This window comes from Etheostoma spectabile, chromosome 5 (genome assembly GCF_008692095.1).
Source record: "Etheostoma spectabile isolate EspeVRDwgs_2016 chromosome 5, UIUC_Espe_1.0, whole genome shotgun sequence".
NCBI classification, from domain to species: Eukaryota; Metazoa; Chordata; class Actinopteri; order Perciformes; family Percidae; genus Etheostoma; species Etheostoma spectabile.
In genome coordinates, this window is record NC_045737.1 from 22306674 (window position 1) to 22322313 (window position 15640).

At 41.5% G+C, this 15640-nt stretch overlaps 2 protein-coding genes across 2 annotated transcripts in view; both read left to right on the forward strand.

The window, feature by feature from the left end:
* The first annotated feature begins 2983 nt into the window (after nucleotides 1–2983).
* Nucleotides 2984–4553, forward strand: LOC116689385 (extensin-like). The gene is made up of 3 exons (XM_032515916.1): nucleotides 2984–3283; nucleotides 3375–3947; nucleotides 4029–4553. The coding sequence occupies exons 1-3, from the start codon at nucleotides 2984–2986 to the stop codon at nucleotides 4551–4553; spliced, it is 1398 nt and encodes a 465-aa protein (XP_032371807.1).
* A 1497-nt stretch (nucleotides 4554–6050) lies between these two features.
* atad1a (ATPase family AAA domain containing 1a) overlaps nucleotides 6051–15640 on the forward strand; it is a 10384-nt gene continuing 794 nt past the window's right edge. The window contains exons 1-9 of the mRNA XM_032516276.1: nucleotides 6051–6152; nucleotides 6993–7193; nucleotides 7388–7486; nucleotides 7589–7709; nucleotides 9856–10056; nucleotides 10572–10678; nucleotides 12396–12485; nucleotides 14583–14633; nucleotides 14802–14974. Of these exons, the coding sequence (XP_032372167.1) occupies nucleotides 7020–7193; nucleotides 7388–7486; nucleotides 7589–7709; nucleotides 9856–10056; nucleotides 10572–10678; nucleotides 12396–12485; nucleotides 14583–14633; nucleotides 14802–14974 (1016 nt within the window). The 5' untranslated portion in view covers nucleotides 6051–6152; nucleotides 6993–7019. The remainder of the gene's footprint in view (nucleotides 6153–6992; nucleotides 7194–7387; nucleotides 7487–7588; nucleotides 7710–9855; nucleotides 10057–10571; nucleotides 10679–12395; nucleotides 12486–14582; nucleotides 14634–14801; nucleotides 14975–15640) is intronic.

Here is a 15640-nt window from a genome sequence, read left to right on the forward strand (position 1 = left end):
AGGACCTTCCTGAAAAACATGGGCATTGACTCCCAGATGCAGGTGAGTCTGTCGGTCCGAAAGAAGCTTAGATCGTCAACGGAACTTGTTTTCTAAGATATTATGATCTCGATTATTGAATGTCACAGCTTTAACAGTTATACCTTTCCCTTTAGAAACAGTAGGCTACTGTTAATCTTCTCTTTTATCCTTTGCCGTTGTAATGGGAAAATTACATTTAACCAATGATTTTCATATTAATTATTCATAATATCTTCAATGCCTCTCAGAGTATTTGGTTCCTGTATCTGTCCTCGTGTATCTCTTTGTAGAGACAACTGGATATGTTATGACTTTGCATTTTCCACCAGGATAGATGACGTGGAGCCTGACAGAAACAGTTCCTAGACACGTGTTTATCATAGCAGTCCCCTGGTCGAGACCAGAGCCTATCCAGAGACATATGTCCTTTTTTAGCTAAGATAGAATGACCGGTCAAGACACTTGGACACACGAGGACAGTTCAGAAATACGTTAAGAGCTCCAACTGTCTGCCTGAGGTCCACTGATTGTTATGTTGAGATTAAACTGGTTCCCAACAAGGTGGTTTTCCTCTGGGGCACTGCATATAAAGAAGTGTATTTGATTGTATTTACCAGAACTGTTGCCACTATTGTTACTCTGTACATTGTGAAAGCTGTTCTCGTCATTTGATTGTTCTCTGCAGAAAACAATTATACTCTTCCACCAAATATCTAAACTTTTAATCCAGTTTGCAGCCTGTCTTCATTTTGTTTCAACAAGGTCTCCTTCAACACAAATTCCTCCCTCGCTGAACAGAAACTTCCACAACACCGTTTTCTTTTGTGTGTGTGTATGTGTGTGTGTGTGTGTGTTTTAGTTCACATTGTATTTTCATTTAAATGCAGTGTCCATGTTTCAACTTATTTTGCACTTAGATTTTTCACTTTTGCTTTTGCTATCTCTTAATTTTATTTATATTTATTCATTTTTTACTACTTTTATCATCATTATGTACATTTAAATAAAGAAACAAACAAGTAGTGTTTGTTGTTGGAAGTTTTTGTTGAGTCTTTCAGATGTTTTGAAAGTTTCTGGAACCTTTTCTGACTTTTGGTCTTTTGACATTGAGTTTTTTTCTGACAATTTTTTTCAACTTTTTTGTCACTTTTCTCAATCCATGCAGACCTCCCTAGATGGTTTGAGATCTAACCAACATACATATAGTATACACACACACAGAAATACAGTAACTACTATGTTGCAGAGCTTAAATGACACATTACCGTCTCTGTGGTTCTCTTTAGGTTCTGCTGAGGAACTGCAGCGACGCGTTTGCCAGGCAGCAGCTGATCACCAGCTACGACATGCTGACCAACCCGGCCAAGATGGGCGAGCCATTCCACTTCTTTGGCCTGCTGCACCCCCGGCGGCTGGCCCGACCCACCCAACCAAGAGGGGCTGACGCTGGAGAAGAAGCCCAGCCCGGGGCTGCTGCCTGTGGCCGGGTTCACAGAGCTCAGCTGCTCCTGAACACTTTCATCCACAGCTCGGAGAAGCCTGGAGGCCATCTGAACTTTACCAGAGAGGTTACGGAGCTCAGACAGACGGGAGATTTCAGAAGATCCTGTTTCATGGGGACGATGCTGTTTTTACAGCTTAGGGTCTTCATACAGGAGGATAACAAGAGTGCACGACTCTAATTTAGAGGAACTTGATGTACTGTAAGAGATGTTTGCGTCCAACATTAGGTGAACTTAAAGGACAGTTTCACTTTAAGTAAATCATAAAGACATTTTAATGTTACTATGTAATAAACATAAATAACATTTATTTTGACATTTATTGTTTAACTGAAAAGCCATTTTTGTATTTTCCAAATCCAAAACAATCCATCAAATTCTACCATTTATAAGCCATGGTTTCCTGACACCGGCTAGTTCCCCGTGGCATCTGCTTCCCCGCCGCTACACCGTCCACCTCCATCCACCTCTTGAAGCAGTTAGCTGAGCTCACAGTTGTGCAACAGCCATTCACAACAAGCCTGTTGCTCCTCTGGTAGCAATTTAATGATTTGGTTACACGGGGGGCGGCTGGCACAGCCAAAACAAGCAGCCGTCCCTCTGGAGGCGCGACAGAGCGAGGCGATCATGTTCAGGATAGCTGATTAAATGAATCGTTTCCAAACATCCGGCTGCGGATCGTTATCAGCTTCTCTGATTCAGGAGAGGGAGGGTTTGAGGAGTCTGGCTTGTCGGACATTTGGAAGATATTTAAGGATTTTATTATTAAAACGCCTTTAACTGAAGATGTTTAAAAGGTTTAAAATAATATGTAGGCCTAGTAGGGGTCCCTGCTCAGTCTCTTTCAGCTGAGGGGCCCTGGCTTAAAGTATCCTTCATACAGAAGGAAAACAACAGTAAACGTCTAATTTAGAGAAAAACAGGAAACTTCCTGCCATGTACACATAATTCATTTACATAATCCATTTCTGAAGATTTTGTTACTTTTTGGGACGTTTTTGTCACGTTTTCATTGTTTTTGTCCCTTCTTCTGAACTTTTTGCAAACCGAAAACAAGTACAATGAATTTGAATTTGGTTTAGTTGTTTTTTGAATTCAGGAACCAAAACGTTTTTGGTTTAAAACGACAAACGAAAAAAGGTGGTTTTCTCGTTATTTCCATTTGTGATTCAAACAAAAAAACAAACTTTCAAAACGTACACCTTAACCTTACTCTCAGGAAAGATGCGTCATTTGGAAAAAAGAAAATAAACAGCAAAATACCAGACTTGGTTACATTTGCATGAACTGTAGTCTACCAAAAAGTTGTAGTTTATTACACATTGTGGCATAATGGGCAAAAAAGAGGTCCTTACTTTGAATCCAAGTTGGTTATGTTTATTTTATTTCAACTTCCAGAAACCATATTGAACTTACACAGTCAGAGTAACAGGCTACTTTATATTATTAATGGACAGAACATGTGTGACGTCACCCATACCACCAGGCCTGAGTTACAGGAGCCGCCATCTACCAGCAGGCCCAGGAGCCGCCATCTACCAGCAGGCCCAGGAGCAGCCAGCTACCAGCAGGCCCAGGAGCCGCCATCTACCACCAGGCCTGAGTTACAGGAGCAGCTAGCTACCAGCAGGCCCAGGAGCCACCATCTACCACCAGGCCCAGGAGCCGCCATCTACCAGCAGGGCCAGGAGCAGCCATCTACCACCAGGCCCAGGAGCTGCCATCTACCACCAGACCCAGGAGCCGCCATCTACCACCAGGCCTGAGTTACAGGAGCAGCCAGCTACCAGCAGGCCCAGGAGCAGCCATCTACCACCAGGCCCAGGAGCCGCCATCTACCACCAGGCCCAGGAGCCGCCATCTACCACCAGGCCTGAGTTACAGGAGCAGCTATCTACCAGCAGGCCCAGGAGCCACCATCTACCACCAGCCAGGAGCCGCCATCTACCAGCAGGGCCGAGCAGCCATCTACCACCAGGCCCAGGAGCTGCCATCTACCATCAGGCCCAGGAGCCGCCATCTACCACCAGGCCTGAGTTACAGGACACCACACCAGCGGCCCAGAGCAGCCATCTCCACCAGCCCGGAGCCGCCATCACACACCAGCCCAGGAGCCCCATCTACCACCGGCCCGGGAGCCGCCATCTACCACCAGCCCGGGAGCCGCCATCTACCACCAGGCCTGAGTTACAGGAGCAGCCCTACCAGCAGCCAAGGAGCAGCCATCTCCACCAGCCCAGGAGCCACCATCTACCACCAGGCCTGAGTTCAGGAGCAGCCAGCTACCAGCGCCCAGGAGCACCATCTACCACCAGGCCCAGGAGCCGCCATCTACCACCAGGTCTGATTTACAGGAGCAGCCAGCTACCAGCAGGCCCAGGAGCCACCATCTACCACCAGGCCCGAGCCGCCATCTACCACCAGGCCTGAGTTACAGGAGCAGCCAGCTACCCAGCCCAGGAGCCACCATCTACCACCAGGCCACCGAGCACCACCTACCACCAGGCCCAGGAGCAGCCAGCTACCGCAGGCCCAGGAGCCACCATCTACCACCAGCCCGGAGCCCGCATCTACCACCAGCCCAGGAGCCGCCATCTACCACCAGGCCCAGACAGCACGACACCACCCAGCCCGGGACCGCCATCTACCACCAGGCCTGAGTTACAGGAGCAGCCAGCTACCAGCAGGCCAGGAGCCACCATCTACCACCAGGCCCAGGGCAGCCATCTACCAAAGGCCCAGAGCCGCCATCTACCACCAGCCCGGAGCCGCCATCTACCACCAGGCCGGTTACAGGAGCAGCCAGCTACAGCGCCCAGGAGCCACCATCTACACCAGGCCCAGGACCCGCCATCTACCACCAGGCCCATGAGCCCCATCTACCACCAGCCCATGAGCCGCCATCTACCACCAGGCCTGAGTTACAGGAGCAGCCATCTACCACCAGGCCCGGACAGCAGTCAACTACCACCAGGCCCAGGAGCAGCCATCTACCACCAGGCCCGGCGCGACATCTACCACCAGGCCTGAGTTACAGGAGCAGCCATCTACCACCAGGCCCAGGAGCAGCCAACTACCACCAGGCCTAAGCAGCTCAGTATTTCAACTGGGTTTAAGTCCCTCTCCTGCTTTCTCTTGCTCTGTGTGTTAAATGTTTAGCTAATCCTCTGCCTCTTTTAGTGATGACGGTATATATGATGAATGTAGTATATTCACTGCTTTGGAGACAAGGCTTAATGAGTTTGAGGCAGAAATTAATGTTGAGTCATATGCTAATGCAAAGACAATGTTGGACGGAATGTAGTTTTCTCTGGACACCTGTCAAACCTAATTAGCGCATGTACAGCCCCCTGTCATCCTTCCACCGCTGGTTGTCAAGGTGGTGCCCAGCTAATGATTTGGGCTACGTAGATAACTGGAGGACGTTCTGGGGAAAGCCTGGTTCTAATTAGGGTTGCAGAGTTGCAGCCATCTTTTGATTCAAACTTGTTAATTAATCCTAAACCTAAACTAAATTATAACTCATTTGAAAGCATGTTTCTTAATCTTCAACACTCATCTTGGAAAACATTACAGGCAATTATATTTGTTGTTATTTACCAAGATCCAGGTACATATTCTGAATTTTAATCTGAATTCTCCAAGTTTTTATCAGGTGTAGTCCTCAAATCAGACAAAGGACCTATCGTAGGTGATTTTAATATACGATATAGCGATAGCCTTAGTATTTCTTTCAACTCATTACTTGATTCAATTGGTTTCAGTCAGACATATCAGAACATAGCAGGGCACCGCAGAGCGTAGCAGGGTGTCACAGGGCATAGCAGGGTGTGCAGCAGGACCACAGTGACAGCTGCAATCATAATTTTGGTGCCAACCTAATCCAAGGAAACTTGCTAGGCAACAAAACCACAAGTACTCAGGGGAATAAGCTCCCCAGAGCTAGGTTAGTAACAAGCATTTCTGGGACAGAAAGCACACAAATGGAAAGAGAGAAAAGAGAGCAATTAAGAGAGACAGGTTAAGGAGAGGAGCCTGGTCAGGCTACAACAGATTGGGCGGATTAGCCAGGGGATAGGGCCTGAACAAATGGGGTTATGTTACCTTGTGTAAGCATGGACACCTGGTCAATAGTAATGATTGAAGGGTGGGTCTTGGTACAGTGTCTCATAGTGTCCATACCGAGCGTGAACATAATCATTCACCAGAATGCTCTACAGATACATATTAACAAATTTTAAAATAAGTGTTTTTATGATACATATTATTGATTACATAAATTAATAAATGAATATGAAAAAATTCCCTACTGATTTTCTTTCTGTTGTTGTCCCTCAAAGGTGCAATACCACATGTACATTTAAACACCAGTAAACAATAAATGGTTGCCAGTCTAAATTCTGCGCACCATCCACTTCTACAGTACCTGCCGTAGTAATGGAGATGCTGTCCGTGGTGCTGATGTGAATTATCTGTGTGCAATCATTGCCCTCCAGTGGCTGACTGTGGCTGGGTGGGTTGAAACAAATCACGGAACTGAAGTGTTTGTTCCTACCCGAGTTACAAAAAGTAATGCACCTTAAATGCCAGTGTTTTCAGCGTTATTCAGTAGCATTTAGCTGTTCTTTAGTAAGTATGACTCTTTTGTATTATATCTGACAAGGGAAGTTACATGTGTGACAGCAAACAGAATGTGAGAAAAATGTACTCAGCCCTTTATACAAACATTTTACAATGCTAAAATGACTGTTTGGTGCTTACTAGTTTCAGATTCGTTAGCAAAGACTGTATAGTCTAGCTAGCTATGTCCGTTAGCTTTAGCTCTCCTCGAGATGCTAACTAACAAATTAATAGGATTTTTTCCTCTGTAGTGAACCATACTGTAAAATAGCGACATTGAGTTGGTATGTAAGGATAAACGACCTCAGCGTTAGTAGCAAATATTGTTGCCAAGTGACATACGGGTTAGCTTCTGATTGGGAGAACTCTTGAACCATAAATCCCTCTGGGAAAACGTTTATCTGACGCCAAAAATGTTTAGGTTCTTGCACCCTTTCTTCTTCTTCTTCTATTATTATTGTATTACCTCAAAAATATGCCTAACCATTAATGGCTAATCACCCCGGGTCATGCAGCAATTCGGCTTAAATCTGATCCAGCAAGGAGCATGGTATGTTAAACAAATGTAAATTTAATGATTTGGTTTAACCTACCCATTGCCATTCACGGTGCATTTTGATGGTCAGCAGGAGCATGGGTAATATGGGATTTACACTTGCAATATTGCCATTTAATTACAGAAATGTACGCCGTGTGTGCCCATCAGGTGTAGCCAGTTAAAACATACATTCCGCGGCACATACACATACAAAGTAGCGCAACCTTGCCCCTATTTTCATCTGTTTCTAGCTGTTGTAATTATGATCAATTATGAAACTAATGTTCTCTGTTACACATTTTTTTACCCAGCTAATGGACTGACATCAGCTAGCAGAGATGCTGCTTAAGGATCTTCCCAAAGAGGCCCTGATGCGGCCGTTGTCCAGGAATGAAGTGGTGGGCATGTTGTTGAGGTTGACCATCTTTGGCGCAGCAACCTACTACAGCATCAAATGGGTTGTAGATGCTATGGACCCTACCTCCAAACAGAAAAACCAAGCCAAGAAAAGGGTATATTGAACATATTAAACTAAACAAAACTAAGAAGCACATTACATTTATATTATGAAAGAACAAGGTGGACATTTGTCCGAGGTCTCTGCTGTCAGTGTAATAGATATGATCAAGAAATGAAAAGAATGACTGGAGCAGCGTTTTGCACACCATCGTTTTGTGTCTTCAGCTGAGTTGTCTCCTTTCTACAGGCAGAACAACTGATGAAGAGGATTGGCATTGAGGGCGTCAAACTAACAGAGTACGAGATGAACATTGCAGTTCATCTAGTTGATCCTCAAACTATGAAGGTAAAGGGCTGTAATTCTTGTCCATGACATTGAGATTATCAAGTGTTGAGACATTTCTACCCTTTTTATCATTGCACTTCATTATAATCTGCCCTCTTGCAGGTGTCCTGGAGAGATATAGCAGGTCTGGATGAGATTATCAATGAGCTGCAAGACACAGTCATCCTGCCCTTTCAGAAAAGACACCTTTTGGCTGGATCCAAACTCTTTCAGCCTCCTAAAGGTACCGCAGAATTTCATCTAATCAGATATATAATGGTCAAATTATACTCATAATCTTTAAGGTTCATGCTGACATTATAGGATAAAATAAGATGCATTTCTTAAAGTAATTGTGAGTCATGTATTAATGGATTGGAAACTACACATTGATGGCTGGCATTATTAAATCTTCAGTGCTTCTTGAAAGTATGTGGACAATGACACATTTTTGTTCAACTTTAATTTTAAGGAGTTTTCATCCACATTAGGTCAACTATTAAATTATTTTACCAAATTTTCAGTTTTGGGGAAGAGAGTTTTTTTTTCATTTATCGTTATTTCAACTCAGTACACACTTCTAACAAAACACTTGAGATGTGGTCTTTAGAATAATAGTACACTTTTCATGATTGAATAGGAGCTGTAACAAGGGATGGTTTGGGTTGGGTCGGGTCACTGCAGTATTTTTGTTACAACAATGTGTGACACCTTGCCAAAAGCATAATATCAGCTAGATCCCCCACCCAGTGACAAAATTTGAAGACGAAAGTGTACAAGTGACAATATTAAAGTTTGGACGGATAACGAGGACATTAAGTTTAACAATTGCGCGAGAGCTTAACGGCTATATGTTCAGACTTTGACATGTGATTATATATGCACAGACGTTTAGTTATTTACACTGTGTTTCTCTAATGGTAGGGTATTTGATGCTATCATGTATTCCATGGAGTCAGGTCATCTCATCGTCCTGTGCTCTGTAACGGACAATGTGATGGTGAGACAGTGCCAATTAAATATTAAGAACGAATTTTGATTTAAGATTTGGGTTGGATTTTACAACGTGTTTATGGAACAATTATCACTCAGTACAAGCTCAAATAACACCGCTGGATTTATCTTCATGATAACATGGATAATATGGAGAGAAAAAAGCATGTGTGAAGCATCAATATTTGAAAATATTAAGCGTAATCATTATTCCCACATTTACTTTCTGCGGTCAGACATTAGTTCACCACCTCACCATCTGCGTCGCCAATTCCCATTGTCTCCAAAATGTGCGTACGCATGGGTCAGAGTTTACGTGGAGGACTGTACATTCTCCCATCAAGTTTGTTTTTTATAAATCACAACCTTTGCGTGGGAAGTGGCGTACGCACATTTTCAGCCCCGTTTTGTGCGTACGCCACGTTTATAAATAAGACCCCAGACCTGTACTAAGGCCAGCTAAATGTCTTACTTATTTCAGGTTTTTCTTTTGCCTTTAGTATGCTTTGTAGTGAAATATATGCTATGCTGAATTGAGGTCAAAGCACAGACTTGAGGAACACCATCAAGTCTACTTGGTTACGTTTTCTGTATGTTCAAGGTCACCCTGCTTCTTTAGATCTACTAAGAATGCATTGTCCCAGTGATTTATAAGTATCCAATAGCTGCTGCTTTAAAGATGTGAGCAACTTTTGTATCAGGAGCAACGCTGTAAACTCAGTATGAAACTGAAAATTGCTGAAGAAAGTTAGCCTTTTAACCTCACAGGCCATATTTATTTCTTAAAAAATAAAAAAATAATGTCAACCAAGTCGCTGTTACAATTTCTGACTGCACTTTCTTTCACAAATTCTAATCATTTGAGTTGAAATGCATTAATGGCAAGCTAACTGGGTTTTATGATTCATGACTTTGACAAACTACATATTTTAGAATTTGTTATGAACCCCATCAGTTTTTTTATTAGCCATTCTCTTTCTCATTATTGTTAGAAAGTCATTTGGTGTATTATGCCTCCATTTAGAGCTATGTGCCAGGATCCAGTTCCACTCCTAGTCTCCAGTCTTTGTTTAGATCATGTAACCTTTTTAAAAGTATGCAGCAAGTGTGGAATTTTCCATCTGTACGTGTGTTAAAGGAGAAGATCAAGGATAGGCATAATATCTCCTCACAGTTGCCAGGAATAGTTGATATGAGTCCCAATATGTAATAAGGTATATAAACTGTCACATCATGTAAAATGTATTGTTTTGCTCAAACAGGTTGTATTTTAAAAACATACCCATGTGATTTAATATATGCTGGAAGTCTACTTTGTTTAGTACTAATTTTAGTATTTCAAACAAAAACATAACAGGAGGTTGAAAGAAACAGTAATTAATATTATGTCCTTGTAGGTGTTTTATTGTTTGGTCCTCCGGGATGTGGGAAGACCATGATCGCCAAGGCGACAGCCAAAGCCTCGGGCTGCAAGTTTATCAACCTTCAGGCATCCACACTGACCGACATGTGGTACGGCGAATCACAGAAGCTGACTGCTGCTGTCTTCTCATTGGCTGTCAAAATCCAGCCCTGTATCATCTTCATTGATGAGATGGGTGAGTTTGAAAATGCATAGGTTTATTACACTGTTAGATGTGATTCAGCTTTATCTTTACTCAAGCATAAATTATTTCAAACAGCTGATACTCAAATTGTTATGATGTTTTTACAGTTTTCATACCAACAAAAAAATCAAGGGTTTCCTTGTATTTTTGTCAGGCTGGAAAAGCAACTAAAGCAGCATTGGAAACCTTTCTTTTTATAGGTTTACAGCTCCTCAAAGCATATTCAGCACTTTAACAGACTGTCTAATCATTATGTCTCCTCTATCAGTGTAGAACAAGTTTCAAAGCCTGACACTGCAAACCCCAATTGCTTTTATCATTCTAGTACCAAAAATGCTAAATTTCCATGTGCAATTTTATATAATAAAAGTGTAATACTGTTTGTCTGTCTATCGATACAGTATTGTCACTATACATCACGATACTATGCTATATCAAGGAGCAGATGAGTTTTGGGTAAATGCGGTCTTCATCCTTGTTTTTGCTCTTTGTCTCTTGTTTGTTAGAGTCATTCCTGAGGAACCGTTCCAGCCTGGACCATGAGGCAACAGCCATGATGAAGGCCCAGTTCATGAGCCTGTGGGATGGCCTGGATACTTCCTCAACCACCCAGGTAACACAGCCAAAGCTCATTCCTATACTGTTATATACATACTAGGGGTTGCATGACTTAAAAAAAAAGTCAACTCTGATGTGATGTAATCGATTATTAGTCGATTAGCCTAATAAAATCACAGGAGGAGAGAATGATTTGCATTCTTCATCTGTATCTTATTACCCTTTAATATCAACCCTTGTAGTGATTATTTTACTTGTAGCATTTAGCAACATGTCCAATTAATCAACAAGCACTTTTGCAGTGAGCTGAACTACCTGTTCTTCGGTTTGTGCTTTAACACGCCACCAGAGAATGTCTAAATGTGTCTAAATGTCTAATTTGAATGTTGCAGAAAGGGGAGGCAAAGAAAATATACACTGCTGAGTGTTAGATTTTTTTAAAGTCAGTTTTTTGTTAAAAAAGTCTTTTAAAATCTTATTGAGGTCATACACATCGTACGGCCAGAGATACTGCTTTATGGCAAGCTCTGTCAATTCCTTTTTTTCTTTTAAGGCAATGACAACACAGCCGACAGGTTAGGCTCTCCCTGTCAATACACATGCTAAAAAGAGTTTTGGTTTGCTAATGTTTTAAATACAGTGCCGAAATATTTACACACGCGCACGCTTTGGATGCCATCAAGTGGGATTTCTTGTCGTAATCAGTACTTCACTGACCAATCAACATTCATTAGCAGAATGCTAGCATGTTATGGGCAACAACGACTCAACCTGTAAGAAATCAAAGGACACAAGTACTCGTTCATTAAACTTTCGACCCAGAAACCTTTTTGAATTTGCAAAAACTAAATTAAATCTGAGATTTCTCAATGACAATCAGGCAAAAGAGATACATTTAGCCATCTAGCTCCATAGACTCCCATTTATTTTGCACTCGCCCGCAATGACCCCAGTGGAACTCGGGTGGAACTGCAACCAAATTCAGTGCAATGGGTCTTAATAGGTAGTGAACAGGCTTTCTGTAGGCAGGCTCTGATGCTACTCACGCTGCTTGGTTTATCAGCTGTAACTTTACGCACACCAGTCTCGGTAATTATGTCCAACGCTGCAGTGAGTCAATCAAAAAGTTTGCCGTAAAAAAAATTTAGTGCAAAGTCTATTATCCGTCCTTGTTTGCTTTGTTATTTGTGCACGGAATTTAAATGTATGCAAGTCATACCTCCTACGTTGGGCTCCGTGCGATAATCCAGTGATCTAATGCTGGACAGCCTGTAACGTTAGCATTAGCACGCACAGTAGCTCCTGCGTGTCTTTACACAAAGTTGACCACAAACGTCCTTTAGCGTAGTAGAAATCCAAACAGCTACAGGCAGCTCTCCTTGTCCTTAGCTCCAATATATCCTTATCACCAAAATGTTTTGTGGTTTTTACATAAAGTTGAGCGTGAAAATGAGCGTGGATTTTGACCTAGACCAGTCGACTTTAAGATCAAAACGTAATTGTGGAAGAATAAAGTTGATCTAGTCTGTGCAACCCCTAGTACATACCAGATTAAGTACATCCCAGATTAAGTCCCACTTTTCCAATGACAAGAGAAATCCTACCCAAAACTGTTTATTTTAAAGACGCTTAAATCTTACTAAATCTAAACCTACATTGCATTCAGGATATAATACCTGTTCCACATGGTGCCTGTGCTGTGTTTGAAGAGTTAATGCAACAGGTGGTTTTGACGGCATAATGTATTCACACTGTGATTCTTATGATTATAGGTGATGGTGATGGGAGCCACAAACAGGCCACAGGATGTTGATCCAGCCATCCTGCGCAGGATGCCTACCACTTTTCATGTTGGCCTGCCGGTAAGATGTGTACACACATTACTTACTTACTCCTCTTCATCCTCTATGGGACATAAGGCTTCAATGAGCACTCTCCATTGGATTTGCTCCCTGGCAGCATGTTGGGCCTCAGAAACACTAGCGCAAACAGTTGTCCTCTATGAAAAGTAAATTAATACACATTGATTTATACACTATGTCAAATTTACTGTCAAATGTTTGGGGCAGTTTTATGCAGAGTAAATTGATATATTTTAATACAGTACAATGAACACACCTAATCATGTCAGATATACAGTACTGTGCAAAAGTCTTAAGCAGGCGTGAAAAAATGCTGTAAACTAAGAATGCTTTCAAAAATATAAATGATTGTTTAGTTTTATCAATTTACAAAATGCAAAGTGAGCAAACAAAAGAAAAATCTAAATCACATCAATATTTGGTGTTACTAATAGAGATAGTCCGATACCATTTTTTTGCTTTCCAAAACCGATTCCAATATCTGAACTTGCATGTCGGCCGATACCGAGTACTGATCCAATACCAGTGGGTCAAATATTTCATTATGTTTTAACAGGTGTATACTACTATCCCTGTATGGTTGTGATATGATTTCTGTCTTTGTTGTCGTTCTGGCTCAGGTTAAACTTTTTGTGAAACATGAACAAACACAAAAAAAAACCCGGCACTGAATTTTCTTTTAATATTCAGTTTGACAGTCAGTCATAATGGAAAAAGAACATAAATAAACTACTTTAATATAGATTTTCTTTAGGGCTTTATTACATGGTAGCGGATCGGTGCATAAACTCTGGTACTTCCCGATACCAGCGTTTTAGGCAGTATCAGAGGCAATACCGGAACATCTCTAGTTACTACCCTTTGCCGACCAAACAAGCATCAATTCTTATAGGTACACTTGCAAAAAGTTGGGCAATGTTAAGGTTCGTAGACGCAGTGGTCCGCCGAGGAAACCTAGTGCAGCAGATGAAAAACGCATCAAGCTTATTTCTCTTTGAAATCCAAAGATGTCCAGCAGTGACATCAGCTCAGAACTGGCAGAAACCAGTGGGACCCAGGTACACCCATATACTGTCTGGAGAAGTCTGGCCAGAAGTGGTCTTCATGGAAGAGTTGTAGCCAAAAAGCTGTACCTCTGACATGGAAACAAGGCCAATCAATTCAACTGTGGAAAAAAACATAGAAACTGGGGTGCACAAAAAATGGCAGCAGGGGCTAATGAGTCAAAATTTGAAATATTTGACTGTAGCAGAAGGCAGTTTGTTAGCCTAATGGTGGAGGTTCCTTCTAAGTTTATGGCTGCATTTCTGCAATGGAGTTGAAGATTTGGTCAGGATTAATGGTGTCCTCAATGCTGAAAAATACAAGCAGATACTTATCCATCATGCAATACCATCAGGGTGGCGTATGATTGGCCCCACATTTATTCTGCGACCCCAAACATAAAGCCATGGTCATTTAGAACTATCTTCAGTGTAAAGAAGAACAAGAAGTCGTGGAAGTGATCTCAACATCATTGAGTGTGTCTGGCATTACATGAAGAGAAAGAAGGATTTGAGGAAGCCTACATCCACAGAAGATCTGTGGTTAGTTCTCCAAGCTGTTTGTACCAATCTACAAGTCGAGTTCCTTCAAAAACTGCACAAGTGAACCGAGAAGGATTGATGCTGTCTTGAAGGCAAAGTGTGGTCACACCAATTATTGATTTGATTTAGATTCCTCTTATGTTCATTCACTGCATTTTGTTAATTGATGAAAATAAATTATTAACACTTCCATTTTTGAAAGCATTCTTAGTTTAAAGCATTTTTTTCATACCTGCCTAAAACGTTTGCACAGTACTGTAAATATATGAAAGCTGTTGATGCAGGAGAAAACAGTAAATGAGTACAATTATATCTTATAGCAGTACATGTATTTAAACCTATTATTTATGTATAACATGTTCAGGCAGTTGTAATGGCACTTAGGCAGTGTCTAATCATTAGAAAGTATTTGATCTGGAGATTAGTTGCTAATCGTTACATGCCTTCTTTTTTGATTCATAGGTTGCACATTAATATGCTTTGAAGATCCACTGTCCTTCTGTCTTTGCAGAACACAAGACAAAGACAGGACATCCTGAGGCTGATCTTAGCAGGAGAAAATGTAAGATGTGACTTCTTTTTATTCAAGTCAGCTTTTTGTCATTCCCAGAGACTATTTCACACCTGTATTTTCACCATCAAATCACATGAAAATAAATCAGAACCCCCATGAACACACAGATTAATTCTTTAAATTTGTCTCACATTGCTGTCCTGTTTGTCTACTCAGCTGAGCAATGCCATTAATCTAAAGGAGATAGCTGAGAAGACAGAGGGTTACTCAGGCAGTGATCTCCGGGAGCTTTGCCGCGATGCTGCCATGTATAGAGTCCGGGACTACGTCCGCAAGGAACAGATGAGGCAGATCGCTCAGCAGCTACAGGACTGCGAGGAGGAGGAAAAGTATGACTCTTATTCAAACACCCACAAGATTTCATAGCCTTTGGGTCCACCGAGCATCTGTTTGTTTAAATACAGTACCTACTCTAAACAGTTAAGGTTAGACATGTGGGTTTTTTGACAGCAATATTATTTTAAGGGATGTACTGTATATTCCAGTACTCTTTAACTTTACATTTGTCTTAATATTCCCACAAATGAAACGTTCTTTTCTGTTTTCAGTGTGATATTTAAAGTAATGAGTGAAAACACATAAAAATAATTTCAGTTTCAGGCCTCAAACACATTTACACATACATTGGAGTGTTGATCAACGTCACAAAGTACTGCGTGAGATTACATTTTGAAGGTATCTGAGGTAAATCTGGTTGATTTTAAAAACACAATTTTTTTTGTAAAAAGGCTAAATATATTATCCATGTAACCTATGCTTCAGTTGTTGCTAAGCAACTACTGAAATCAGTCTTGGAGTAAGGCACTATTGCTACAAAAATAAAGCTTTTTAACTTGTGAAGTTCTCAGCACTCTGAACACTAAGCTAGTAAGGAATAAAAGGGAGCAGAACACATTGCTGAAGGCTCTCTAAAGACAAGCAGCCTTACTGTAGTTATCAGTAATCAATGCACTGAGTTGATCCTGTAGTCTTTTTTTTTTTTTTAAACGCCCATT

Coding starts and splice junctions, on each gene's coding strand:
- LOC116689385 (XM_032515916.1), top strand. CDS start 2,984: ATGTGTGACGTCACCCATACCACCAGGCCTGAGTTACAGGAGCCGCCA. Junction 3,284..3,374: donor GAGCCGCCATCTACCACCAG/GCCTGAGTTACA, acceptor CACCAGGCCCAG/GAGCCGCCATCTACCACCAG. Junction 3,948..4,028: donor GAGCCGCCATCTACCACCAG/GCCTGAGTTACA, acceptor ACCTACCACCAG/GCCCAGGAGCAGCCAGCTAC.